General features: G+C 42.1%; 2 protein-coding genes across 8 annotated transcripts in view; both read left to right on the top strand.

Moving 5' to 3' along the window:
* The window catches only part of dock8 (dedicator of cytokinesis 8), a 49,329-nt gene extending 39,154 nt beyond the window's left edge, over positions 1-10,175 (top strand). For all 4 annotated transcript variants that reach the window (XM_030105749.1, XM_030105748.1, XM_030105751.1 and 1 more), the window contains 9 exons: positions 232-375; positions 702-833; positions 1,009-1,143; positions 2,333-2,422; positions 2,993-3,229; positions 3,663-3,806; positions 4,931-5,037; positions 7,850-8,020; positions 8,696-10,175. In XM_030105749.1, the coding sequence (XP_029961609.1) occupies positions 232-375; positions 702-833; positions 1,009-1,143; positions 2,333-2,422; positions 2,993-3,229; positions 3,663-3,806; positions 4,931-5,037; positions 7,850-8,020; positions 8,696-8,747 (1,212 nt within the window). In that variant the 3' untranslated portion in view covers positions 8,748-10,175. The remainder of the gene's footprint in view (positions 1-231; positions 376-701; positions 834-1,008; positions 1,144-2,332; positions 2,423-2,992; positions 3,230-3,662; positions 3,807-4,930; positions 5,038-7,849; positions 8,021-8,695) is intronic.
* An 823-nt stretch (positions 10,176-10,998) lies between these two features.
* Positions 10,999-26,121, top strand: part of aopep (aminopeptidase O (putative)) — a 75,718-nt gene continuing 60,595 nt past the window's right edge. For 2 of the 4 annotated variants that reach the window (XM_030104339.1, XM_030104341.1), the window contains exons 1-6: positions 10,999-11,091; positions 13,014-13,723; positions 14,037-14,206; positions 15,101-15,353; positions 16,162-16,375; positions 17,433-17,554. In XM_030104339.1, coding sequence (XP_029960199.1) covers positions 13,050-13,723; positions 14,037-14,206; positions 15,101-15,353; positions 16,162-16,375; positions 17,433-17,554 — 1,433 coding nt within the window. In that variant the 5' untranslated portion in view covers positions 10,999-11,091; positions 13,014-13,049. Of the gene's footprint in view, positions 11,092-13,013; positions 13,724-14,036; positions 14,207-15,100; positions 15,354-16,161; positions 16,376-17,432; positions 17,555-26,121 lie in introns of those variants that run through there. The other 2 variants (XM_030104340.1, XM_030104342.1) reach the window with 2 other exon arrangements.

Raw genomic sequence — 26,121 nt, 5'->3', positions numbered from 1 at the left:
AACAGTGCCAAAGATCGCGGTCCTATCGACGAGCCGTGTCACACACAGGACCTCCATGCTGCTCTGGCACGGAGCACTCCAACCTGCAACAGTCAGGGAGCTATCGATCGGACGCTCATCAAATTAGTTCCATTTCCCACTGTCGGACATCTTCCTTTAGGCCATGTGATTGATTGATTATTCGATTAGGAGGGCTGGGTGATTGATTGGCCGGCTGATTTCTTTCCTCAGAACATCTCCTCCAATGTGCTGGAGGAGTCGGCGGTGTCGGATGACATCCTGTCCCCAGATGAGGACGGGGTGTGCTCCGGACGCTACTTCACCGAGAACGGCCTGGTGGGCTTGCTGGAACAGGCCGCCGAGCTCTTCAGCAACGTGAGACAACAAAGCTGAACTCATATTTCTTATATTTGCGTATAACATGAGTGTAAAGGTTAGAGGAGCAAGCTTGCAGCCAGGGCTTTACCCGCTGAGCTTGTGACACAACATCTAGTGTAAAAATTGCAAATTAATGCAAATCTTATCTTAATAAAATAAGATTGTTTGCTAAATCTGTACTATATGTGCTTTCTAGTGCTGAAATGCAAATGTTTGCTATTCTGTTCAATCTTTTGGATTTCCATCGCTTGTGTTGAATTCTAGTGTTTTCCTCATATATGGTCATGCTTGTAACCAACACCGGTGGCTGACTCTCTCCTCAGGGTGGTCTCTATGAGGCAGTGAACGAGGTCTACAAGATCATCATACCAATCCTGGAGGCACGTCGAGATTTCAGGAAACTGGCGTCCACTCATGACAAACTTCAGAGAGCCTTTGATAACATCATTCAGAGGGTACTGCTTATTTATAAGTAAATATAAAAGGAAGATAATAGTGAGAAAGTATTTAAAAAAAAAACAGTTATATTTGTTCTTCAGAACCTAGAGCATAATAATGGAATGAGGAGGAAAGATCTCAGGTGCCAGACTGATTTAAAGTCTAATATATATTCACGTTGTTTCCCCTCAGGGACCGAAGAGAATGTTCGGAACGTACTTCCGAGTTGGATTTTATGGGGCCAAGTTCGGTGACCTGGATGAACGGGAATTCATTTACAAGGAGCCTGGGATAACACATCTGCCCGAAATATCACACAGGCTGGAGGTACGAGAGGGGGATTGTGCGTGTGTGTGTGCGAATGTGCATGTTTGCCGATGCAGGTTATGAATTAATATGACAGAGAGATAGATGATATGGGACGACAGCCGTCATGATGAGAGCGATTTGGTACAGAAGCATTGACAGAAGTCATTAAACAAACTCAATATCTCAGAAAAGTGTCAACATTTCAGTGTTATAAAGCCGAAAAACAGGTGATTGTTTTCTCTTTTCTTAAATTTCTTCAGAATTAAATGAACCCACACTGCTCATTTGCTCATACTCGTCTAATGCATTCATTTTTGACAGGAGACAAGTCTGGATGTTGTAGTTCTTGCAGAATGAAGCTCCTGTGATTCAGCCATGCAGCAGACCTGTCCTTGAGGGACACATATGCCTCTTTCAACACACACACCCATGTCAATGCCACCTTGCCACATACATAAAAAGAGCATCTGACTCTGTGCTCTATGTATTCCTTTACAAAGATTGATATTTGCTTCATTTTTTTCTCTGAAAATATCAAACAAAATGTTGATTCAGGCGACCATTTTCACACAAGCACAGATGAGCTCATGCTCAGATAAGCTGACAGTGTTTTTGCATATCCTTGATGTACGACTTTGTCCTTGCTCCATGAAGTTCCGGGGCTCATTTCTTGAAACATTACCTTTCTGTGTTAACTGGCGACGGTGCTCAGAAGTACTCCCGAGCCGCTGCGGCTGTATTTATTGCAGGAGCCGATGGCTCCTCATGCAGTTTTGTCCGAGGGCTCAGAGGTCGCACATTCACGAGTGGTTTATGGCCTCACCGTACGCGGACTGAGATTTCACAGGATTTCCTGAATTTGTTCACAGTTTTCTGTACGGCAGAGGGTGAAATCCTGTGTTGATGGCCTCGAGGTTAGAAAAGCGAGCTGCAGACTGGAAGTTACAAGTGGTTTGTTGGTTTAAATTCTGGACCAACAGAAGATTTTGGATGGGAGCAAGTGGTTGGATCTCGATAAACAAACAGGTGCCAAATGGTGGCTGCCCATTTTTCTTTCGGGATGGTTTAAAAGCAGAGGACAAAACGATACTCCGGACAATGTGACTAAGACAGGAATTTCTTTTCCTTGCTGAAATGTTCAGCAAACAAGCCCATAATTCATTTTTGCATTGTGGTACACTGACTGATCAATCTGTTCTCCCTCCAGAATTTCTACTGTCAATGTTTTGGGGAAGACACATTGGTGATGATCAAAGACTCCACCCCCGTGGACAGAAGACAGCTCAACCCCAACAAGGTGTGCAACCGCGATGCCACAACACGCATTTAGATTTAGTTTACAATTTTTTTTATCACTTATTATAATTGCATGTTATTAAGTTAGGTTTGTGCTTGTAGTACTCAAAATGTGTGCATCACATTGTGTTAACTGGCTGTAAAGGTTTCTTTGCATCATTTAGAATCAGGTCACGTGAAGACTGACTTCATTTTCATTGACCATGTTGGTTTCAATGTAAATTACTTCAAATTACTTTTTTATGTATGCAGAAAATGTGAAAATGTATGGTAACATACTATGCTACGTTTTGCGAAGAACTTCCAGAAGAAGTGGAATATGCACGCACGCAATATAAACCTACATGAAAACACAGACACATGGTTTTGCAGTAAACTGTTGTCCCCAAAGAAGAAATGCAGAAAGCAGTTGAGCACAGTATGAGATGATCCTGCTCTATGTCTTCATTCAGCACAGGCTGTGAGCTATGATACATAAACACAATAAACTCAAAGCTAAAGCACAGTTTTTCCATCGCCACCAGAGCGCCGGTTTTATGAGTAAGTGCTATAAACCGCCGCTCCTCCGCAGGCTTATATCCAGGTCACTTTTGTGGAGCCATACTTCGACGACTACGAGATGAAAGACCGGCTGACAAACTTTGAGAAGAACTTCAACCTGCGGCGGTTCATGTACACCACGCCCTTCACCAAGAGCGGGCGGCCTCGCGGCGAGCTCAACGAGCAGTTCAAGAGGAAGACCATCCTCACCACCATGCATGCCTTCCCTTACGTCAAAACCCGCATCAACGTCATCCAGAAGGAGGAGGTGAGCGCCGCCGCACGCCGCGTCTTCAGAACTAAATAAGTCCAAGTGACATTTGGTTTATGGATCTCGCTGCGTTTGTGGTCGAGCCACTTCAAAGTAGGGGGTGTGCGGAATTTGCATTACACTCGGATCAAGTCGTTATTTGAAGCAGAAATGACTGTTGGCTGAGAGGAGACTCCAGTGAGGCTGTATATGCATTTCTGCCTGATGCAAAATCAGAAACAGAAAGTGCAAAAAGAGTCATCAGACATTTTACTCTGGTTTACAGGAAGAGAAACGAAGGGAATTTAATGTGGAAACACTTCAAGCCATAGATGCAGTTTTCTTTTTTTTATTGTTATTTAGCATAGGTGAATTAAATCAGCATTCCATCAATAAGCGTCTATTTTTTTTTTTTTTTTGACAAATTAATCTGATTTTGCATTGTTTGCAGTTTGACCTGACTCCTATCGAGGTGGCCATAGAGGACATGCAGAAGAAGACGCGGGAACTGGCCGTGGCCACACACAGAGAGCAACCCGACGCTAAGATGTTACAGATGCTGCTCCAAGGCTCCGTGGGGGCCACGGTTAACCAGGTAATGAGCACCGCAGATTTCCTCGTGCCACTTTGTACTCGCGTCTGTCTGATCCCGCCGTAGCTGAAATGATCACTTACTTCACGTTTGACTAGATGATGACTTGTTCAGCCATAAACTGACACTTTGTATCACACGCTGCCCTTTTTCTTCCCCTGGCTGTTTGGGGAAATTAGAACAGAATGATTTAGCTCTATTTACGCGATCACATGTGCCGTTCCCATTGTAGTCGCAGAGTGCAGGTGGGAGACATGACAGCGATCACATATCAAAGCCCTCGCCCCATCCATAACCTTAATCCTTCCTTTGCTTTTCTCCTGATTTAGTTAAAACGTCAATTCATGGCCCCTCTTCCCTTTCATGTCTGTGCTGCACAGCGAGCTGAACCGGAGGTCCCTTTGATCTGATAGCTTCCAGGTCCTGCCATCATGGTAAACGTTGGGGAGTAATGATGAAGCTAGCTGCGGCATTCCTGCCCCCTCCCCACCTTTCCTCCCAATGTTTTATCTTCTCGCGTCTAATCTGACAGGTCCTCCGCTCCAACCCGATGGTTGTATACATAACGCTAATGCTCAGCAGCTCCGTAAACATATAACTCTCGACTGTAATCAGGCTGGCTCTCTTTCGGTGTGTGGGTCCGCGGCTCCGACCGGGGACTGAGGCCCGGGCCTGATGCGTTTATGATGCTAATCAGAGCTGTTTAAGTGTGCCTGTCGCGATGCAGGCACCGTGCGAGCGTGCTGCGGTTTTTATGATGAATATAAGTCGGGATAACAAGATCTCATACCGGGCAAATGGGAGCCAAATGGTGGGCGTACGCGGGGTTAGTGGTGACATTAGCCATGCAGCGGGCTAATCACGGCCCCCGTCTCTGATCCGATCTCTTCCTCATGCTGTTGTTCTCGGCCCCTTAGCCGCATTAGGTATTCAGTTTGCAAGTCATTTCCCCGTCTGAATGAGGGCCACTCTCATCCCTCCTTTGTTCATAACCTCTCGAACACTTCCTCTCTTTCCTCTTTCCTTCCTCCACTCTGTTTTTTTTCTCTCTCTCTCTTTCTTCGGGTCTCTAAACCCTGCCTCTTTGTTTCTGTCCCTTTGCTCCTCTCTCCGCCCTCCTGTTGTAGGGCCCGTTGGAGGTAGCCCAGGTCTTCCTGAATGAGATCCCGGCGGATCCAAAGCTCTTCCGTCACCACAACAAACTGCGCCTGTGTTTCAAAGAGTTTATAATGAGGTAAGACGCGATCAAAGAATCGCCGCCTAATGACACACACGGCACCGAGGCGATGTTAAAACCAGGGGAAAATACCACAAAAAAACATAATAAAAAGAAACTTTCCTGGTGAGCAGCAGCTTAAAGGAGTTCGCTTGCCGGGGCTTCTGCGCCTCTCTATCATTACTGGCTCAGCGGGACGAGGCGAGGAAAAAAAAACTGAGTGGAAAATATAATATGTTTGTGAAACTTGACTGAGAAGGAGTGAAAATCTTTTCAACAGTATTTCACAGCGTTTGGTGTCAGTGTAGGAAGATTAAAGTTTGCCGCAATGAAATGTGAGAGATCAGAAACCTGCTGTTTAAGATGAGTGTTGGTGGAGATGCAGGGATAGAGGTTGCAGTCATAACTAAATCACCAATTAGATCACAGTTAAAAGAGGCAAACAGTTAAAAATAGTACACATTACTGTCATTATTTACAATGGGAAGTATCTTTTTGTTTACTGTGCGGAAGGAGAAGATATTGTATCACATCATTTTCATTTCAGTTTTATTTATGTGGAGCCAACTACTCTAAACTGTTTTCTTCTGAAATGTCAAAAGTTTATTGTTTTCACCAGTCAGTCTTTAGACCTTGAATATTCTAAGCACAACGCTGATTTTCTGCAGGCGCTGTTGTGGATTTTCTGGGCATTCATGCATCAGTGTGTGTGTGTCTGTGTACACGTGCACGCGCTTTCTTCTCACACTTGTGTGCCGTTTGCCTCCAAAAGGTTGTTTTCATTTTCTAACCCCCGTGTCACATTCCAGCTGCCTTGATTGTTACAAGCAGGCTGGCAAATATTTACTGTCATTTCAGAAAAGGTTTATTTTCTATCCTGAATCTGGCCAAGCTGGCACAGGATGCTTTGTATGCCACTCTTCTCAAGTTGTGGCTTTCAAAAAAAAAAAAAAAAAAACCAAAATCTGAGGAAAGAGCTGAGAATGAGCTCGATTTCCCCCACTGAACTAAATGTTTCCTTGTCACGGTTCATTAAATGTGAAAGCAAATTACAGACCAGCTTGGATTAGCTTCATTCTTAATGTAAATAAAGTCATTATACTCAACAACAGTGTGCAAGGTTTTTAAAGTTGATTACAGGGATTTCTAATTAAAACCTCCTCTTTCCAGGGGTGAGTCTTGTTTTTAAGCCAGAGCATGATATTCAGAGGTAATATGCACTTGAAATGTGTGTGTTCTTTTTTTTTTTTTTGGCCCATTTTTAATACTTTGTAACTCAGAAATGTTGTGACGATGAAAGGCATCTTTCTGTCCATTCACCTTTTATTCTACTTTATCCATATTAAATTTGAGCCATGAGCTCATCTGAATTTGGGCGTAGGCGGGCTACACCCTGGACGGAGCACCAGTTCATCACAGGGCAAACGAAGTGACTCATCCACACTGTTATTCACACCTATGGGAAAGTACTGTGTTAAAAAAAAAAAAAAAAAAAAAAAAAAAAAAAAGCGAAAGTAGCCAGATAAAATCCAAGTACACACAGAGGGAACATATGAACTTTACACAGAGAGGGCTTCAAGCCTGGAGTCGGACCAGACACGTCTTGCGGTGAGGCAAGCGTACAAACCACTACACCCCAGAGCCAAGTGTTTTTGAAGGTTTCAAGCATGTATCAGGAATGGTTCAAAAGCAATGGCCGAATGAAGGTCGTCAGCGTTCGTTTCTTGATGATTTCATCCTTTAAAACTGTGTTTCTTAGAAATTGTAAAGATTTAAGTTTGACTTTTTTTTAATTAGGTCTTGATAAAATACACACTAATGATGCGAATGTTTTCTTAAATTCCCAAACACTTGGATTTTATCGTTTGGGTAATAAGCACTGACTCTTGACATGTGTTTGGAGCTTGATTGATTGACTGATCGACAGGTGTCTCAGCCTGCCATAAGCTTTAGGTGTTGCTGCTGTCAAGTCTCATCATTCTGTTATACTTTTATTTATGTCCTGTGGATTATTAGGAAGACTACAAGGAGTTTCTGTTAATCTGTTCAATAAACGTGTTTCAAACACAAACAAATGAGGACTTAATTTAAAATTTGAAGCTTTTGTGTTTCGGTCTTGTTACAGCAGGTTAATAAGACAGCAGATGGATAGTTAAACCACTGAGAGAGATAGTTATGTGCAATATTTTTATTTGTTTTAAGGACTTTGAAAATCTCTTTTGAACTGGTACAAGTGCTCGTTGCCTCGTATATTTTCTGTCGGCTCTTTCACGACCTTGCAGTTTCCAAGTTGCTTCATTAAAAGCTAAGAGATAAACTCAGACATGTGTTTGCAATCATCCCCCTCGTTCTGATTTCCTGCAGACAGCTTTGTGCGTCGGCCATTACGCCTGTCATGATGAAGTACTGTGGGGAGAAGGCATATTTCCCCTCAGATCATAGTTCAGCTCCGATTCTTTGGTGCTTTCCTTTATAATAAACTATTGTTATGTTTCCAGCACCAGAGGGAAATGTGGGATTTGTGCGTGTTAGTCATCTTTTTATTTAAAGCTTCACTTCGACAGCTTCTCTGGCAGTGTGCTGAAATAACCTCGCTGGCCATTTTGTCTAGGTCACATTCAAGTGGTGTTCTTTTCACAGCCCAAGAGGTGTATGGGAGTTCCCTGCAGGCAACTTCACAAAAATCTAATCATTTAGAGCTCAGGTATTCACAGGATAATATCCATGTCAAGTAGTTACTGGATATTGTTAGCTTAGAGAGCAGATTACAGCGAGGCTGCTTGACACAAAACCAGAAAAAAGACTGTGTATTTTTCATGTTTTCCTGCAGGTGTGGCGAAGCAGTGGAGAAGAACAAGCACCTGATCACATCAGACCAGAAAGAGTACCAGCAGGAGCTGAAAAAGAACTACAACCGCCTGAGAGAGAGCCTGAGGCCGATGTTGGAAAGGAAGATTCCCGAGCTCTACAAACCCATCATCAGGCCCCGGCTGGAGAACAGGTGAGCCAAGATGGCGAGCCAAAAAAAGCTAACGCCGTGTTGACAAGTGAGACTGAGCTGAAAAAAAAAAAAAGCACAAATCATCGATCCATTTCTCACATTGAATGATTGCTAAACCAAAAGGAAGGTACAGACAAACAGCTGATTAGAGATCCGCTCACAGTGTTGATGTCACCTCGACAAATATTGATTGCTGAACCGGAGCCACGTTACACACACAAGTGCCAAATTGCACGCAAGCATCAATAAATCCTGCTAGTCGTTTTTTATACTTTCTGACTGACAATAGTAATGATGAACTTATACTGTACAAGATTAAGTGTTTGCTTTAAATACATTATAGCACCGAACATGCACGGATGTCTGTTTGCCTTCTCCTGTTTGCAGGACTCACAACAAGTTATTGCAGCTTTCACTGTAGACATGGGTAGTTTTTACACCAGGAGCTAATGAGTTACATTACATTGAGCTGTCCTCTGATGTAAGTTAGTATTCGTCAGTGACTATGCTTTTAAAAAAGAGTTTATTTTGTAAGGAGTTTTTGTTGGATTGAAAAAAAGAAAATGTCTTGAATTTCCCCTGCCTTGACCTTTTTCATCGTCATGCTTTTTCTTTTATTGTTGTTTCTTTATTTTTCCTGTCCTTCACGCTTCCTCTGTCCTTTGCCTCCCACAGGGATTCTTTCAAACGCCTAAGTTTCCGCCGAGCTCAGGAGGAAAACTCCTGAGATGCCACAACTTGCCTGAGTGAGAGCACTACGGAGAATGAAAGCGAGGCTGTTGCTCAACCTGTGTGAAGAAACGAGAGAATAAGATAAAAGAGGAGGAGGGAAATAAAAAGCGGACCGCTGGCGATACCCTCGCACACTGCTGTGCTGGAGTAGTACATCGTGTCCACGATGGAAGACTCGCACCTTCTCACATACCCAGCAGTTTGTAATAAAGTCTGCTGCACGTCCACTTTCAACATGTCCCAGCTGCTTGGAACAAGAGGCAAGCGAAAAGCAAAGAGTAGCTTATTGATCATTTCACTGTAAAAACCTCCAATACGGTGGCTTTGTCAAGTGTCTTTTTTTTATTTCTTTCTTCAATAAGAAAAAGTCCTAATAATGCTGCAAATGTCTCCTGTGGGTTGGTAAAGAAGCTGTGGGACTGGCCCAGCACTTGTGTGGCTGCAAATACCGTTTGTGTCCTACGTGTGAATATGTATGTAAATGTTTGAGCGGCGTGTTTCTTTAGAGTAGCAACATTTTCGTGCCATACTGAAGTCACTGCGAATTCGGTGATGGTAAATTATTCTGCTATGTGCTAAACGGCCTCTGAAATTCCACTCTGGGCATCTATGCATGACCTGTGCCAGTTAGAGCAGAAAGAGTTGGGATAGATTTGTGCTCTGGAAAAATAGGTACAATTCCCAGTGTTACCTCTTTAGATCATTTCTGTCTCAGAACTGTTGGTCAAACAGCAATTTAACCATGTAGCAAAGAGAAGAGTTCAACTTTTAGAGTTTTGTGATATGAAATTACATAGATGGCACATAGCAGTCCACATTTTGTACATAGTAGAAGTATTACATTGGATAGATATGAGAATGTTTACAGAGCTATGAAAAACTATTTTGAATTTTATTTGACAAAAATTTATTTTTAGATAACATGAATAATTATATGAATTGGAAATAATATTCAGTGACTGACTTTATGTCCAGTAGCTTTGGTAGATCTTTGAAAATAGAGAACTTCCTATGAAACGCATAGTGCCAAATTTAATTCCTCCCTTATTTACTTATCTGTTGTCTTTTTTGTTTGTTTTTCTAAGTCACTCCACAGCTGTGCTTTGCAAAGCAAATCCTGTTTACCACACGTTTCAGAGTACATTCCTGGAGAGAGGCATTGGAGTATTAAATAGTGATGATCAGATTTTTATGAAATACCTGTAAAACTTTTCTCATTTTGTTTGATGTCATGTTGCAGGCCACACTGTGTCTCGCTAATGTAAACAGTATGGCATGTCAATAATGGGTATTCATTTTACATACATTGTCACAGATTGCTTGGATTTTTTTTTTTTTTTTTGCACTTTTCTAGGTACATTTGATATTTATTAGCTGTTGATTTTTTTAATGGCTTAATAAAATAAACTAAAACAAAACAGCACAGTTTGTGGATTAATTGAATATGTATGCTTATTTTTGAAACCTGAAAGTTGTTCTTAGAGGGTGCTAGAGATGATGTTGATGTTTGACTTTTTTAGTGTTATTCTAAACATGCAGATCTTACTCACACTGCATGTAATGCTTTTGAATCTCAATAAAATTTAATATATGAACAATCAAAGTGTTTAATCAGTATTTTCAAATTGTAATCAGCTTATTTTGCCCTTTAGAAAAAAAAAAAAACCTTGATAATGGTTTTAATTCATGCTTCATACAATATTTGCAAATTAACCAACACATGGATACACATTTTGTATTGCTTCAGAAAATGTAATCACTAGGGGAAAAATCTATGCACCTACTGGTAGAAAGTACAAAGTTCACACAAAAAGGAAATGAAACAATAAGGGCTCCCAGGCTGAATCTAGTTCAAAGTATATTAGTTCAATAGTTCAGATAGTTCCAATAAAATAAAGTTTTTTTCAGACAAAAGGTGGATTGACATAGTGAATTCAGCTTGAGTGTGTTGTTCATGTAAATTGTTTTGAACCACAGAATGTGCCTTTCCTAAGGAAAATGCAAGGATGAATTCTGGAGATGAAAAGTGTAATACTGCCTGAACCTTATGAAAGGGCTAAATGTGTCAGTATCAGTCAAAATGTATCAACAAAGTATCAGCAATAGCCAAAAAGTATCAGTAAAGTAGCAGAAATAGTTACAATGTATCAATGACGCTGAAGAGTTTGGAGCTGCAGTGGGCGGTAAGGCGGGAAACGGGCAGCGCGAGGAACTACAGTTTGCCTACAAGCGGTGTGACGTCATCAGTGCTGGACCGCAGCGGGACGGAGAGCAGCAGCTTCAGCAGGCAGCTCGATCCATTCACAACACGAGAAAGAGGCTGCGTGTGATGCCCAGCGGTATGTAGGCAGATGTTTTGTTAACTATTTCCAAGCAAGCACACGGTGAGCTGCAGTGAAGCCGCCTGACTCCCGCTGATACCGTATCTGTGCTGTCTTTTTAAAGAGGGAGCACAGTTGTTGTAAAGTTAGCCTGAAGTTCCTCTGTCTGGTAGTGTCATAATGTAGCGAAGTGTAAATATAATATGTAGCTGTTCATTTACAGCTCATGCTACTTTTCTGTGGTCTGACTCAGACATCCAGGAAATAGACGTGTTAGTAAGCAGGGTTCCTCTGTGTGAGGACACGTGTCTACACTTGCCTTAATTTACATTTTATTGAATCAGAAAAATGGATATAGATACAGTGGCTATGTTCGTGAAAATGTTTTTTTGGACATTGGCTCTTCTGGGCCATCTGAACAATATATTTACCTAGAAAAAATAAAAATCCTTTGAATGTCTAAGAGGAAATCATATCAATTAATGAGTGAGGGCTAAAATCACTAAGTATTTGATCGGAATAAATCTTTGGAACTGATACCAGCTGCTATTAACAAAGATGTCTCATAATATAAACCAAAAATCAGAGGTTAGACATCAGATCAGTAGAGTGTGAAAACATATACTGACTTCTGGTGATAAGTCAGGGTCGTCTTGTCCAAATTCATGTCACGTCACTCTGTCCAAGCTGACTAACTAAATTTGTATGAAATGTTAGAAATTTACAGTGTGTTTTAACTTTAATGAGCTGCATTGTGATTTTAAGCTTTTCCCTATTGTTATTGATATAATTCTTTTTGGATCGATCTGTTTCAATAGTACATTCCTGCACCAAAATATGTCTGAATGTAAATGTTATGCACAGCCCCTTTTTTTGCCAAGTCTTATTCAAGGTCTGACCTGAAACTAAAGACATGGCTTGTGATTTTAAAAGCTCTCATATCCACCAGGATGACTTTAAAGCTCAGAAGACAGCTTGCTGGCACCATAGTAGGTGCTTTCCTCTGCTAATAATCTTTAATTAATAGCAATCAAAGCAGGATCATGGAATGTATTTCCTGGTTTGGAAAGACTTCTCAAGTGAACATGTGGTGGATGACACTAAAGTTTGAGGTGAGCAGTTGCATCCTGCCAGATTTCACTTAATTATAGTCAAATAGGCAGAATTTTTTCGTTGACAGAGGTGAGCACCTCGGCCCACAAAAAAACTTTGGAAGATGAACTTATAGTTTTGTCAAAAACATACTCCCAGTTAATTCAGTCAACTTGCATGGTTTGAGTGTCTCCCTGCTCCAAACACTCTTTTCAGATGAATTAGCTGCCACTGCTCAGTGCATTGACAGCAAGCTAGACTGACAATAAAAATGAAATCATATGTACATTGACAAGACTATATTAAAAATTGCAACTTATTCAAACAAGAAAGAAAGAGTAAGATCAATATACGGTATATATAATGCAGTATGGGAGGCAATAAAATCAAATAAAAATAAATAAAGTAAAAAGATTGCGCGTACGCATATTTAGAACAAATAACAGTGACACAGTGCATTACTGATTTGGATTCAGGAGTGTGATGGACCATGGGAAAAAGCTGTTACTCAGCCACTTCTTTATTTTAAACAATACATCATACCAGACATCAGAAGCACAAGAATCAAGTAAAATGACTAAAAACAACAAAATCAATAACTGCTCTACTATTAAAACACTGGTGTTAGCTGCAGATCTCCTTGTCAATAACAAAAAAGAAAGTGGTGCTGTAGCATTCAGTTAACATTGGACCCAAGAAGAGGTAGAGCACTCTGCTGTTAATTTATGAAAAGTCATATCACAATATTCAAATACAATATTCATAAACATATATTCCAACTAATGTTATACATCCCTTATGAGAACATAAAAAACAAAAGTGAATTGATTTTTTTTTTCCTCTTTCAGGGTGAATTATCGACTCCTCATCTTCAGCCGTGTGACATGGATCCAGATGAGCGCTTAAACCCTGAAACAGATGACCTTCCCCTCCGAGCTAACACTAACCACATGCTCGTCAGGCATTATGTGCTCGACCTAACAGTTCATTTTGACCGCAGGGTCGTCAGTGGTAGCATTGTTCTGTTCCTGGAGGCTTGCGCTGGAATAAAGACGACAGCAGGCGATGAAGTTGAATCTGAAGAGGCTGGAGAGAGTCGGGATGGACTCACGTCTCAGACTGCAACTGACAAAGACAACAACCAGTCTTCTCATAACACCAGTGATTTTACTTTGGTGCTGGACTGTTGTGACATTGATGTGACAAAGGTGGAAGAGGTTGACATCAGTTCTGTGTCAGCCACATCGGCCCTCCATTCAGAAATCGCATCTGAAAGGTCAGCCGTCCTTGCAGGGAATCCACAAGCAGCCTTTATTCAAAAGCTTATCTCCATGCCTGCTAGCCAATGGAAGCGGCAGCACCAGTTGTTCTCGCTGTGCAGCCGTGCTCCCGGCGCTCGAGACGGCAGCTCGCTGCATTTTCAAAGAGACCGTTGGAGTCTGCAAGTAAGGAAGAAGGGCATAGCATCACCTCAGGGGTTCCCTCGGGCCGTCAGGATCTGCTACGAGACGAGACCTTCGGGAGGGTCAGTGAGGTGGACTGAAGACCAGGACAAGAGGTTTGTCACAGCACGTAAATCACTGAGACGCTCTCATAAAGCCGTGGATTAGAGGTAGACTTCCTCTTGTCGATTTTATAGCCGGCAACTTGCAGCACATCTGCTTTGATTCTCGCTGCTCGCGTTACAGTGTAATATTTTGAGCTTGCCGTGCAAGAATCGAATAATACTCATTCATTAATTCACAAAAACACACCTCAGGCCGCTGTATTCTGTACTCTGTGTGTCTGTGCCCGTGTGCGTCTGTCTACAGTAAAGCCTTTGAGCGCTGAAATGAGGGTTGTTTATAGTTTACCATTGTTTACCCTTCCAGGGTGTGTGTTTACACTGCCGGTTCTCCCATCAACAACCGAGCCCTGTTCCCTTGCCAGGAGCCTCCTGTTGCCATGTCAACATGGCAGGCAACGGTGCGGGCCCCCAGTGAGTGTGTGGTTTTGATGAGCGGGGAAGAGCCGGCTGTACCTATTGAGGACGGGGACACACGTAAGCCGTCGTCAAGCTTTGATTCATTCTTAGTAGTGATCAATCAATTTTACAGTGGTATTCAAAAATCGCTGTTTAGAGTTTTTCTTTTTTCTTATTGTTCGGCATACAATGCCCCCCCCCCCCCCCCCCCCCCCCCCAGCTCCCAACCCGAGATTTGCATACTGCCATTTGTTTGAAGATTAAAGCACAATTTGTAAGTCATCAATTAAAGGTGTCTTAATTAGTGGCAGTGGAAAAAAGAGCCATGTGCTCAACCCGACACCCACTTTTTAAAAGCAAAGAGTGTGGACAAAAGATGTATTGAATAGACTGCATTAATTCGGCCATTCTGGATTGATCCGTCACATCGGTTAGAAGAAAAGTGGAAAATCATGGAAGGAAAGCAAGCAGTCAGTACGATTCGGAATTTACACAGATGATCATTTGAATAAATTCTCAAGGAGATAAAACCACTCTGAGCCTGGAGAACAGTTTGTGCGAGCTGTGATGAAGCGGTGGAGGTGGACACGGGTAAAAAAGCTTTTCCTTACAAAACCAAAGTACTTGCATTTGTGCTGTTTTTTTTTTTTTATTACTGGGAGCCAAACCTTGCTGTTGGAATCTGGTCTTGGTATAAACAACCTAGTTTTTCCTTGACTCGTTCCTCAACCTTTAAAAACTCTTTTCACCTCACCATCTGTGATTATTTTAGCGTAGTGTTGATATTTTGTCTCCACAACCGACCAATCACAAATCAAGGAGTCAGGCTGAATAGTGCTGCAAAATCAAAAGGCAGCCCTGTTCAAAGTCTTTGTCCATTTCTCTCTCCCTGCCATGTCTGTCTTCAGAAGTGAATATTACACTCCTGTCTTTGACATTTTCAGTCATTTTTCCCATTTATTTACTTTGCAGACTTTTTAATATGGAATTACTACGTCACTATGGCCATGCCTGCGTCCACATTCACTCTGGCGGTGGGCCACTGGCATCAAGTTGCAGCAGAAATTCCCTCAACTGTGGAAAGAGGGGAGAAGGACAGCACAAACTGTGGTGACATGACTGAACCCAAGACTGAAAGTGGAGAACAGGCCGAGGCCGAGGCTGCGTCTGGACTTGGAAACTCCTCTGGTGAAGCTGTAAAGTTCACTTCACTCCCGACTGGCAGGTACTTTATTATTTTTCCTATGTTCTCCTCCTCTTGTAAGACCTCCTCCTCTCCCTGGCTATTAACCCATGTCTGGACCTTCTACATTCCAAGCTGAGGATTTTTTTTTTTTTCAGCCATCCAAGAAAGAATACAGGTGAAGTCAGGGTAATGGAAAAGAGTGCCACTCATTGGATTTTTTTTTTTTTTTTTTTTTTGACAAATTCTATAGTGTAGTAGTTTCTGTGCAGCAGAGAAGCTGTAAGAGTAGCATACATTTTTATAGAAGTCCATCATATAAGGAGTAGTTTGGGGCCTCTTTAAAGGGATGGTTTACGGAGGGCAGGGCAATGTTGGGCCAGGATCTCCCTCTTTACTGGGCAGCAGGTTGGCAGATCTGCCAGTGGTTTCCAGTAATCCTCCTCCTCCTCCCCTCATGGTTTTCCTTCAGCCGCAGTCCAGCCGTAGCCTGCTGCAGGCCCCATGAATCTCCAGCTACAAGGAAGGCCTTTATTTTCAGTGAATGGCTGGAAGAAAACGACTTGGCTGTGGCTGGAAACCTTTGGGACGGCGCTGATGCTGGGGCTGAAGTTCAGCCTGGATATTGGATTTAAGTGAATAAGATGGCATTTCAATGCATAGATAGTTTTTGGGCTGTTGGGGTTTACTTTCCTGATGCATGTTTCATATGTCATGCTATGTGCACCGCATATGTACCACATATTGTTCCTCAGTTCAAGTTCTGTGTGTTCTTCAAATAAGAAAATCAATTAAATTTTTGTTATTAACCTTGGATTAAACTTTTTTTCTCTGTTTTAACGGACCTCAGCAGAGACCGGCCCACTCTCCCAGATTCTGCATTCTGTTACTCTTCCCTTGAGGATGAGCCACTCTCTGCAGCCGATCATTCAGGCACGGCGTGCGATGGCATCTACTGTTCCCATGGCGACTACCCTTGCCGGTTTACCATGCGATCGGCCTGGACCCAGCGGGTGATTCCACACCGTGTGTTCAGTCCCGTCTGCCTGCTGGAGAAGGCCCAGGTGGAGTTTTGACGAGGAGCCGCTGAGACCTAAGCTAATTAGATTTTTGTATGAATAAAACGGCCAGTTAGCTTCACTTAATACTTATGTCACTGTGCCAGAAGCCACATCTCCAGAAAGGCTTTTTAAAACATTCTCCATACTCATATACAGATACAAATCCTAGTCCAGTAGTTTTAAAAAGTTGAAAGTCAAAGTGCAACTCACCAAGCCTTTAAAACCTAGAATTAGGATTGTAATCGATTGTCATTAGTACAGAGTAAAGAAAAGTTGTGCCTCCGTTTGCCTAATACTACAAGAATATGGAAAAAATACCTGTTGACATATATGGGAATATGGTCTCACATTTGATTACAGACATGATTGACACACAGTATTTCCCCACAGCAGGAAGATCAGAGTCAGAACAATAGTGTCAACTTTGCATTTTCTTCCTGTATGTAGTTTATTAGTTACTTGGTATATAAAAAAGTATCTGGTTACTCGAGACAATAACGCTTCTGTTATTTTTGCTCCTGTAAGGATTTTTAATAATGTCCACCTTATTGTAGTTACTGTGATACTTTTGCTGTCAGTAAAATGTGGGCCAGTCTTAGGAGGGATTCACTTCTAAAGTTGAACTAAATGAATCAGTTCAAAGAGGAAGCTTTATGAATCTGAATGCTACAAGGTCAATCACCTTTTTATCTTCACCCAGCTCATTAGTATCAATAAGCCGACATCAAGTTGAGGTCATGTGTTAGGGGGTGGTTGGGTCGCTTTATTTGTCCTATTAGGTACATTTTGTCTGTCGCGAGCCACAGAGCTCTAGACAATTGACAATGATGCTGCAGGCTAAGAGGACAAGAGGACAATTGATTGATTGATTGATTGATTGATTGATTATTTATTTCATTCTTTGAAAAATGAAAAGGACAATCCTTTTAGAGATATGTGATGAGAACCTGTAAGAAAATAAATTTAAGAAGTAACAATAGTAACAGTAGAATCCAGTTCAGTTAGCTGGATAAATTGCATAATTTTCTTCATCATTTTGACAAATTTGATGTTTTCACAGACGGTCCTCAAGCTGTTACCTCAATGTTTGGACGCAGCCTACACCGTTTTGGGGGTTCACCCGTTTCCCCGCCTTGATGTTGTTATCGTCCCTGCAGGGTTCTCCAGCCTGGGCATGGCCAGGTAATGACGAACGATTTTCTTTTGGTCTGAAGAGCAGATTGTTCAAAGATTTCATATGTGTTTGTGTAACTTCTTCAGAAGTCTCACTCAACAACTTCGATAGGATTCCTGAATGTTTAATAGTACAGGAAATGTCAAAACTGCAGAGTTGTTTGTTTTCAGCTGAAATAAATAACTCTGTTTGTGTGTTGGACTCCAAACTCCTGCGCACACACACACACACACACACACACACACACACACACACACACACACACACACACACACACACACGTAAACAACACCTTCTGTTTCTGAGCTGGACATTGCTGCCACGCAGTGTGAATTTTCACTCAGTGTGAAAATTTTGCACAAGATGCCCTGCGACATGAAAAAATTAAGACAAAATGCACATGTGGGGATTTTGTGTTAAGATTGCTGCAAAATTCACAAGACTTGTGTAGTTACTTTGTATTTACGACTAATAAATCATTCTCATTTATTTAATTTTGTTGCACACATCTCCTCTTGCGTACGTCAGAGTCTCCTGTTCGAGGCGTTTCTATAATTTTTTTTTTAATATCTCTCCTGCTGGTGGATGGAAGGAATGCATATTGAGAGTGGCATCGCATAATACAAGTCCCTGTTTCACTGCACCCAAGACAGGAAACGCTGAACCATAAATTCATGGCAAAACCAATAACTTTAAACCGCAGATTTTTTTTTAAAGCTTAATTTGTTGCCCTCTTGGGAGCAGCAGAAACAACTTGTCAACAGGGCACTCATATTACTTTTTAAAGTGGATGTTGCTAACCGCTTGCTTTTTCATCCATTCAGCAGATGCTGAACTGCATCAGACTTTATATGGAGTTGTGTTTATAGCCACCTGATGAATGTACGGTACACTCCAAGCCCAATATCCCTTCCGCCGTGCGCTCTGTTTGGGCCTTCCACCGGTCTTGAGGGAAATATCAGGCTCATAACTGTTAAATGTTTCAGTGTGTTCACCAGCTATTAACAAAATTGTTTGCTGATTGCTGCTTGGTAGTTTGTGTACAGAGGCTTCTTTAGAAATTTGCGAGCCGAAAACAGCTGTCCGTTGCATCTGGACACAATGCCGACGAGAGTCGTGAGAGTCAACCGAAACAGCCACAATGCCGCCGGCCACAAAGCCAAAGCAATAAGCGGGAAAACACCGAGCGCTTCTCTTGAAGGTGACTGGCAGCAGTCGCACTTTTGTGTGAGTTTATTGCTAAAGGTGAAAAATATTGCAATGATTTGAGCTATAGTTGAAGTGCCACTCTGTGAAGACTGGCTGTAACATTCAAATTGTAGCATCACTATTTTTAGGCAATAATGTAAAAAGTGTTTATTTAAATTTTTTTTCTTTCCCAAATTTCTAAGTAAAGTATTTCAGTACTGCGTGATTAATGTCATACTCCCTATTCACGAACTCCCTCACTCTGTCTCACTCTGCTCTGTGGACATCCCCCACATCTGAATTCTTTCTGAATTAAAGACCTCACTCCCTCTTAAACTTTGTTCAGTCACTTGTTATCGCTCCTCTCTTCTCAAAATAACTGCTTTAAAAATCCGCCTGTGGGACCGCTCTTCTGAACTGCTGCTGTGGTATTTACAACTGCGCTTGTTTTTCAGCCTCAACAGTAACATTTACCGGCTGAAGCAACACTAGATTAAAGCTAAACAACATGAATACCGAGAACTAGATGGCAGATGGAAGAATCTCTAGATTTATTTTTCACCACACTGTTCCTTTGTCATTGTAATAACTGTTTTTAAAGTTTTCAGTTCCATCCCTTCCTTCGTCCTGCCTCTGAAGCTTCCCACCTCTCTTTTACCTTCTTTCTGTTTGTCATCCCATACAGGGTTTTTTTTTTCATAGCTTTCCTCTTGTTTTGTCTCACCTCTATGTCTCTTAGCCTCATTGTTTTTTGTTTTTTTTTGTTTGGTCTTATGAAGTTCAATCCCTCATTTAAGTCTGTCAGGTTAACACAGAATTTTATTTCTCCTGTTCCTTTTCCTAGTTTTTAAGTCTTTTTTTTTTTTTTTTTCTCAGCCCGAAGGCCCCTGAACATTTACCCCTTAAGATGACAGGTGGCTCCTCCTCTTTCAGGAAAACAGCTTCAGTAATGTCTGCGTTTCAGCAGGCCGTTGTGTTATATCTTCTTTTAAAAGCTTCTTAATGTGGTCTTTACCGCTTCTGCTTCGCGTTGGACGAGTGTAAATTTGTGTTCGTCTGTCTGTGTGCAGTTTTAGTCTCAAGTCTAAAAGCAAATAGGTGGGTGTTCAGCTACAGGATGACAGATTTACAGTTGTACTCACTGTACATAATTCTGCCATGGATTCCTTTTCACCCTCATCCTGTCTGTTGGTGCTCAACCCTCTACTTTTTTTTTTTTTTACCTCACATCTATCCTTTTATTACTTGCCTTTCTTCTTTTTTGCCAATGAACAGTCCTGAAAATCAGAGTAGTACAATAAAATGTTTGATAGTTTTATTGAGGAACAAATATATTGAGTTTTATATATATGTATATATATATATATATATATATATATATATATATATATATATATATATATATATCTTATAATGCCTTTTAAATATATCGTACATCGCCATTTTGCGGTAAATTATCGGGATATGTATTTTGGGCCATGTCACTCAGCCCTCGTTGGTTATGTTTTCGTGTGGCCTCATTATTCCACTATAGAGTTAGTTTCTCAGGAAATCAAAGTTGTTGTTTTTTTTCCTCCAATACAGTCCTTAGAGGTGGCATCTGGCATCCCTGTAGATATAACTGCAAGCAGCCGGTAGCCATATGAATTAACCATCGACGTCTGTCCTTTTTTTTAAAAAAAAAATTGTGCTGATAAAGTAAACTGATTAGGGTGGTCAGTAAACATCCCGGTGTCTGCGGTTTGCAAACCACCGTCTCTCCTTCTCCCTGTCTGCTTTTCTCCTCCACACCCCCACTGCCCTCTCCAGAGAAAAGTGCCCCAGACAGGATATGAGCTCATACCTGAACATGTATTCTGGGCGAAATTCTGACGTTGGAGCCAAGAGTGGTCTCGGTCTGGGGTATTTTTAACAGCAGGGTGATGAGAGGGTCGTAGCATAGACCTCGTTCTCAGCTTTGCATATTTATTTGGCTACTTCATCTAAAACTGAAGTTGCTTTTTGTTGCCTGACAAACCTCCCTGTGACATTTGATATATTTGTCCCCCCTGATGCACCTATTTTGCTGTGGTCGTCTCTCGGATGTTTTCTTTCACTCTGGAGCATTGCTCCAAGGCACTTATCTGCTTAGTCCTCAGTTAGCTGCAGATGACAGAGAAGAGATTTAGGGCCTTCATTAAGCTTGAGACAGCACCTGCACTGACTCCCTATAAAACGCTGCATGGTTCTCAACCCTGTGTCAACTCACCGCATCCTCCCCTCCACGCCGCTGGTTCGGTCCTGGATGCATCTGCACTTAACCGCCGGCTCGTACCGCTCGAAGGCTGCGAGGTCAACCGAAATGGAAGCCCAGATTGAGATGGAGATGAGAGACAGACGAAGAGGGTAAAGGCGGGGTTCACAACAGGCCAGCGGACCCCCAGGATGTGGGAGAGGATGTGTGGATTATTCCCAGCAACAAAAGCCATTAGTCTCTGGAAGGACTTCAGAGACTGGCGCTATTTAATCTAGAGATTGGGAGGTATGTGGGCCCCAGCCGCTGGGATCAAGCCAACCTCAGTTTTTTTTTTTTTTTTTGTGCAGTGCCCCAGTGGAAACAGCAGGGGCGAAGGGGCTATGAGCTGGGGAGCAGCGGCAAGGAGGCGTAAACCTGTTGTAGTGTAATGCACAAGAGGGGAGAGCGGAGGAGAAAGAGAGGCAGAATCACACTGGTGTGAAGTATCTGTGTGGCGCTCGGACAGGCAGGGCAGGAAGCTGAAGATTAAGAAGTCAAGTAAGGGCACGTCTAGATTCAAGGACTGTGCCACGTACAGTGCACACCCACACGGCTTTCAGATTCACACACACAAAGAGAGAGTCACACTTGCACATTTGTGCCTTCCAGGGTATGAGCATGGTTAGCATTTCAGAGGATTTTGCGTAACCAATTTTAATTTATTTAATGTGAGCAACAATCTACAGCATAATCCTCATGTTTTTGTTTTTTTTAATTTTGGTTTTTGTTTTTTGGGGGGGAGGTTGAAGAGTTCTCCACCAGTCCAAGTGATTTGTGTGGACAAGCCTTGTAATGGCGCCTCTTTTTTTGTCTGCTTCTTAGTGTGCCGCTGTTTCTTTTTCTTAAAAAAAAAAAAAAAAAAAACAAGCTTAGAGATTAAAATGTAGAGGCACTGAAGCGTTTCCCCTTCCCATGGCATTAGTAAAACATTTAAGACACCCAGGAGTCGATAAAGGACAGGAAGAAAAATACAATATAGTTAAACATTACTAGAGGATGAAGGATGAAGAGGTGTGTGAGTAGTGGCGGGGATTCCCTGAAACTTGATTCTGCTTGTATGTAAAGCCTTTTTTCCCCCTGAGTGATTACAAAACATGGAAATGATGTAATCTGAAGCTTTTAATATAATGAGTCTTTTTGGAGTCGTTGCAGTCAGACGGCTCACTGTTTCCTGAGCATTAATAATTAGCCTGTGTTTGAATGCACATTTCTGTCTGTTTTCGTCAACTTTTTTTTTTTTTTCCCCCCCATTTGAATGAGCAATCTGGCCGTCCCATCTCAAATACGTTATTTGGTTGTGACTGGGAATGACAGGAAGGGCATGGCGTTTCCTCCTGCCCTTTGAAGCGGAGGTCCACGTATCCCACAGTGGCAGCTGGACTTGCTTCCCTAATCTGAGATCATCGCGTTTGCAACGCCCCCCCCGACGAAGACGTGCCCGACGTCCCTGAGGGCGCGGTGCTTTCCCCGCAAGTGTTGAAATGGGCCTTTTAATGGACGTGTGGGTGTTGTTTGGCAGGCAGATTCCTGCGCTTGTATTTGGAAGAATGTAATTATTGTTCAAAAAAATGGTGCGTGGCCGTGCGCTCATTGTAATGATATGACGTCAGAGAAATGTCCCACAGATTGTTTGTCTTGGGCTGCTAATGGGACAAAATCAATGTGCCAATCAATGTGTCATTTGTTGGTGTTTACTTTGTGGAAATTGATGACCGTCCCTCTTCTCTTGATGGCTCGTGCTGATAAACCTGCACACGTACACGTGTAAACATCTGTCTCTCAGCGTGTCTCACTGCACTTTTATTTGCAGTTTCCTTGATTGTCACTATTTCTCAAGCAGAGAAAGAAAAACACTTTGCCCAGAACAGGTGCCTTGAAAACATGTTTATTGGCAAAAAAAAGGAAAAGAAAGTGGCTTACTTAATTTTCCCCCAGTATCGTATTTCCCATCCTGCCGTTTCTGCTCATTCATTCCATGCGATTCCCACTTCACTGGGATTGGCTGGCAGAGGATTATGGAGAAAATAAAGGGTGAAGTAGTAAAAGTAGTAGTTCCAGCCAAACTATGCAGCCGTATAAATGTCACAGACTCATCTAAAACTTATGACTGATATATACCTCTTGACCTTTCTGAGTGGCACTGGAGGATTTTCAGGCTGACTTCAGTTGATTGCGTTATTTGTTTACGGGCTGCCAGGAAGTTACACTGGTCATTGGTCCCTGTTGGTAGGAAGTGAGGAGCTGGAGGGCTTTGGGGGGGGGGTGGAGTAAGTCCCCCACAGGATAATCACCCGCTGCCCCGGAGCTCTTTATTGAGCCTCCAGAGCTGTTTCACATCTTTTTCAGCATAGCGTGAATAAATGGGTTTTGCATTCTCAAACTGTTCATTTGACCAGCAACCACTTTTTCAATCTTACAAACTTATGGAAAAAAAAAAAAGAATGCAATAGGCGAAAGTTTCTTCCATGACAGTTATGTTGATTGCATTATTTTAGACTGAAATCCATATGATTACTTTTTTAAATGGCAAAAATATGATTTACATAGTCATTTTCTGGTAATCAGTCTGCCTGTTTCTTTTAATTAGATGGCAGATGAGTCTGAAATTCAACTCAAACTGTAAACATGGTTTAAAATTACAGGAAATGACTGATTATTTCTAAATGTCTGCAAATTGTTGTTCACAATATAATTACTAGAAACAGATGCTTCTATAGAACTGATCTCTCACAAGAGATGAGAGGCATCGCCACTTGTTGCAGTCTGACATATCAAGTAAAAACCAGACCACATGAACAAAAAACAAAACATTTGACTTGTTGATTTTGTCCTGCTGTTCCTGCTTCTGCCACTCTCGCCTTCTTTTCAGTGAAATCTTCATCACTTTGCAGCCTCACCTGCCTCCTGTTTCAGCGCGGCCTCTGTCTGTCTTTCTCTCTCTCTCTCTCTCTCTTTATGTCCCTCTTCTCTTCATTTCTTTCCCAATCTCCCCACTCTGTGTCCTTCCCTGTTCCTTCAGACGTCTCAGTGGATTTCTTGCCTTTCTGCTCTCCTCTCCAGTTTGATCTGCGAAGTAACCCTAGAAGTGTGTGACACGGACCTGCTCTTTCAGGAGGCTGCTGGGGGACTCAGACTGGAGGGGGGCAGGATGTGGGGGGGTCGGATTTTCTGGCACAGAAGACAGCTGTTAATCAAATAGTCAAGGATGAGGTGTTTCTTTCTTCCCACCTTGAGTGGATCTCCCATTCGTCTACAGCCGCACAAAAGAGCCCAGGGAGGTGAAAAGACAGCTCTGCATGCCTGCACCTGGACAGAAGAAGAGGGAGTGTCTGGTGCATGCTTTCAAAGTGATTGCAAGTAGTTAAGAGTTTTAGGTGAGCTTTATTTGTTTTTTTTTTTTCTACAGTTCTCATTTGTTGGTCTTCCTGCCTCTAGCTGAATGCACACAGGATTGCTCTAAATACCAACAGGGGTCTCCTCCATCCATCCATCCTCTTTCTTTTCTATTTTTAATCGTCAGACTATTCTCTGTGCTCTTAATGAAGATAACAGGGTACAGTTTAACAAGTGCCGTGTTATTGCAGAAGCATTCCTTTCCAGTTACTTGGGGCCTCTCAACTTTCTCTCTCTCTTTCTCCAGTTTACGATTACACCGCAGTGTCCTCAAATAATGGAATGTTTGTTAAAAATTAAGACCTATTTTATACAAAAGCAGTTGCCTAGCTGACCAATTTAATTCCGATATATAGTGTTTTGATCTATTTCTTGTATGTACAATACAGGCAGCGTTGCTCACCACTGTTGCCACTGTCATACAGCGTATGTATGTACGCGCCATGTTTTCCCACAAGAGGCCAATGAGCGATGACCTGTTGCTTCTGAACAGCCCTCATATGAGAACCTGCTGGCAACAGCTGGCATATCGTACTACATCTAACAGTAACACAGACGCACTGTGCCATAACTCTGGATTAGAGGCTGTGGCAAGACAGGCTTGTCACCGCACACCCATTCTGCTAACTAATGGATGAGTCCAGAGGACCCATTCCCTGGAGTGATGGATGTGTCCATTCTACGGCGTAGGGGACGCTGCTGCTGATCTTGGCGTGCATCCTGGGGCGTGTGTGTGATAGTGGAAGCTGAAGGCTGGAGGGTAATTTCATTTGTCTGTGCAAAGCCAGACAGTTTAATGTCCGTGGGACCTCTGTGCTGAACCGACCAAATGAGACATTTGGAGCAAAATGCTGTGAAATGCTCTCTGGTAATGCTTCTGATGTCGGGCTTTGCTTTTAGCCTAGGGGAAGGAGCTTTACTCTAAGCTGGCCTCAACCAGCTCCTTTTGCGGCAGGCTGTTCTTGTTTTTGTTCTCGCGGTGTGGCCCTGTGCATGGCGGTACCTGTTCGTCATGCAATTCATCGATCAGTTCAGTTCAGACAGAAATACTGTTTGCATATTTCAGTAAATTTATAGAATATATCCTGATGACTTTGTTAATTTTCATTTTTTTTTTTGTTGTAGTCCCTCTGTGAGACAACTTTCACTAAAATATATCTTGCTTTCTCAGATCAGATGGATTGGCTCTGAATATACTATAGACATTTATTGATCCTCACAGGTCTCTTCTCTGTGACTTTACCACTGGCTTCAACATGATGTATTTGGGTTATATAGTGTATCTCCAAAGGACTAGATTTCTTCAAAACTTGAATTGGTTTCTATTTATTTACTTATGAAAAGTTCTGAAACTTTGGAGGCGAGGTCTGCCATCCTGAACAAGTAAAAAAAGGATGATTTCAGTATGGATGCTGACTGTTTTCCTCTATTTATCACTGTTGTGATACTGTGTTGTCCTTTAGGTTAGAGAAGCAGACTTGGGATTAGAAGTTTGCAAGTTCAATTCTCACAGTGGACATTTCACCACTGTGGGTCCCTGAGCAAGACCCCTGACTGCCATCAGCTCCCTGGAGCGCCCCAATGTGGCTGCACACTGTATCCTAGAAATTGGAAGGGTCAATAAGAAGAAGAATTTTAAAAAAGTAGGATTAGTTTAGTCAGTTTGAACACTGATGAAATGACGATCAGCAGCATTTTGGATTGGATTCATCTTGCTAT

Source organism: Salarias fasciatus, chromosome 12 (assembly GCF_902148845.1).
Source record: "Salarias fasciatus chromosome 12, fSalaFa1.1, whole genome shotgun sequence".
NCBI classification, from domain to species: domain Eukaryota; kingdom Metazoa; phylum Chordata; class Actinopteri; order Blenniiformes; family Blenniidae; genus Salarias; species Salarias fasciatus.
Note: the sequence above shows the minus strand (reverse complement) of the source record. Positions and strands in the feature narration are given on the sequence as shown.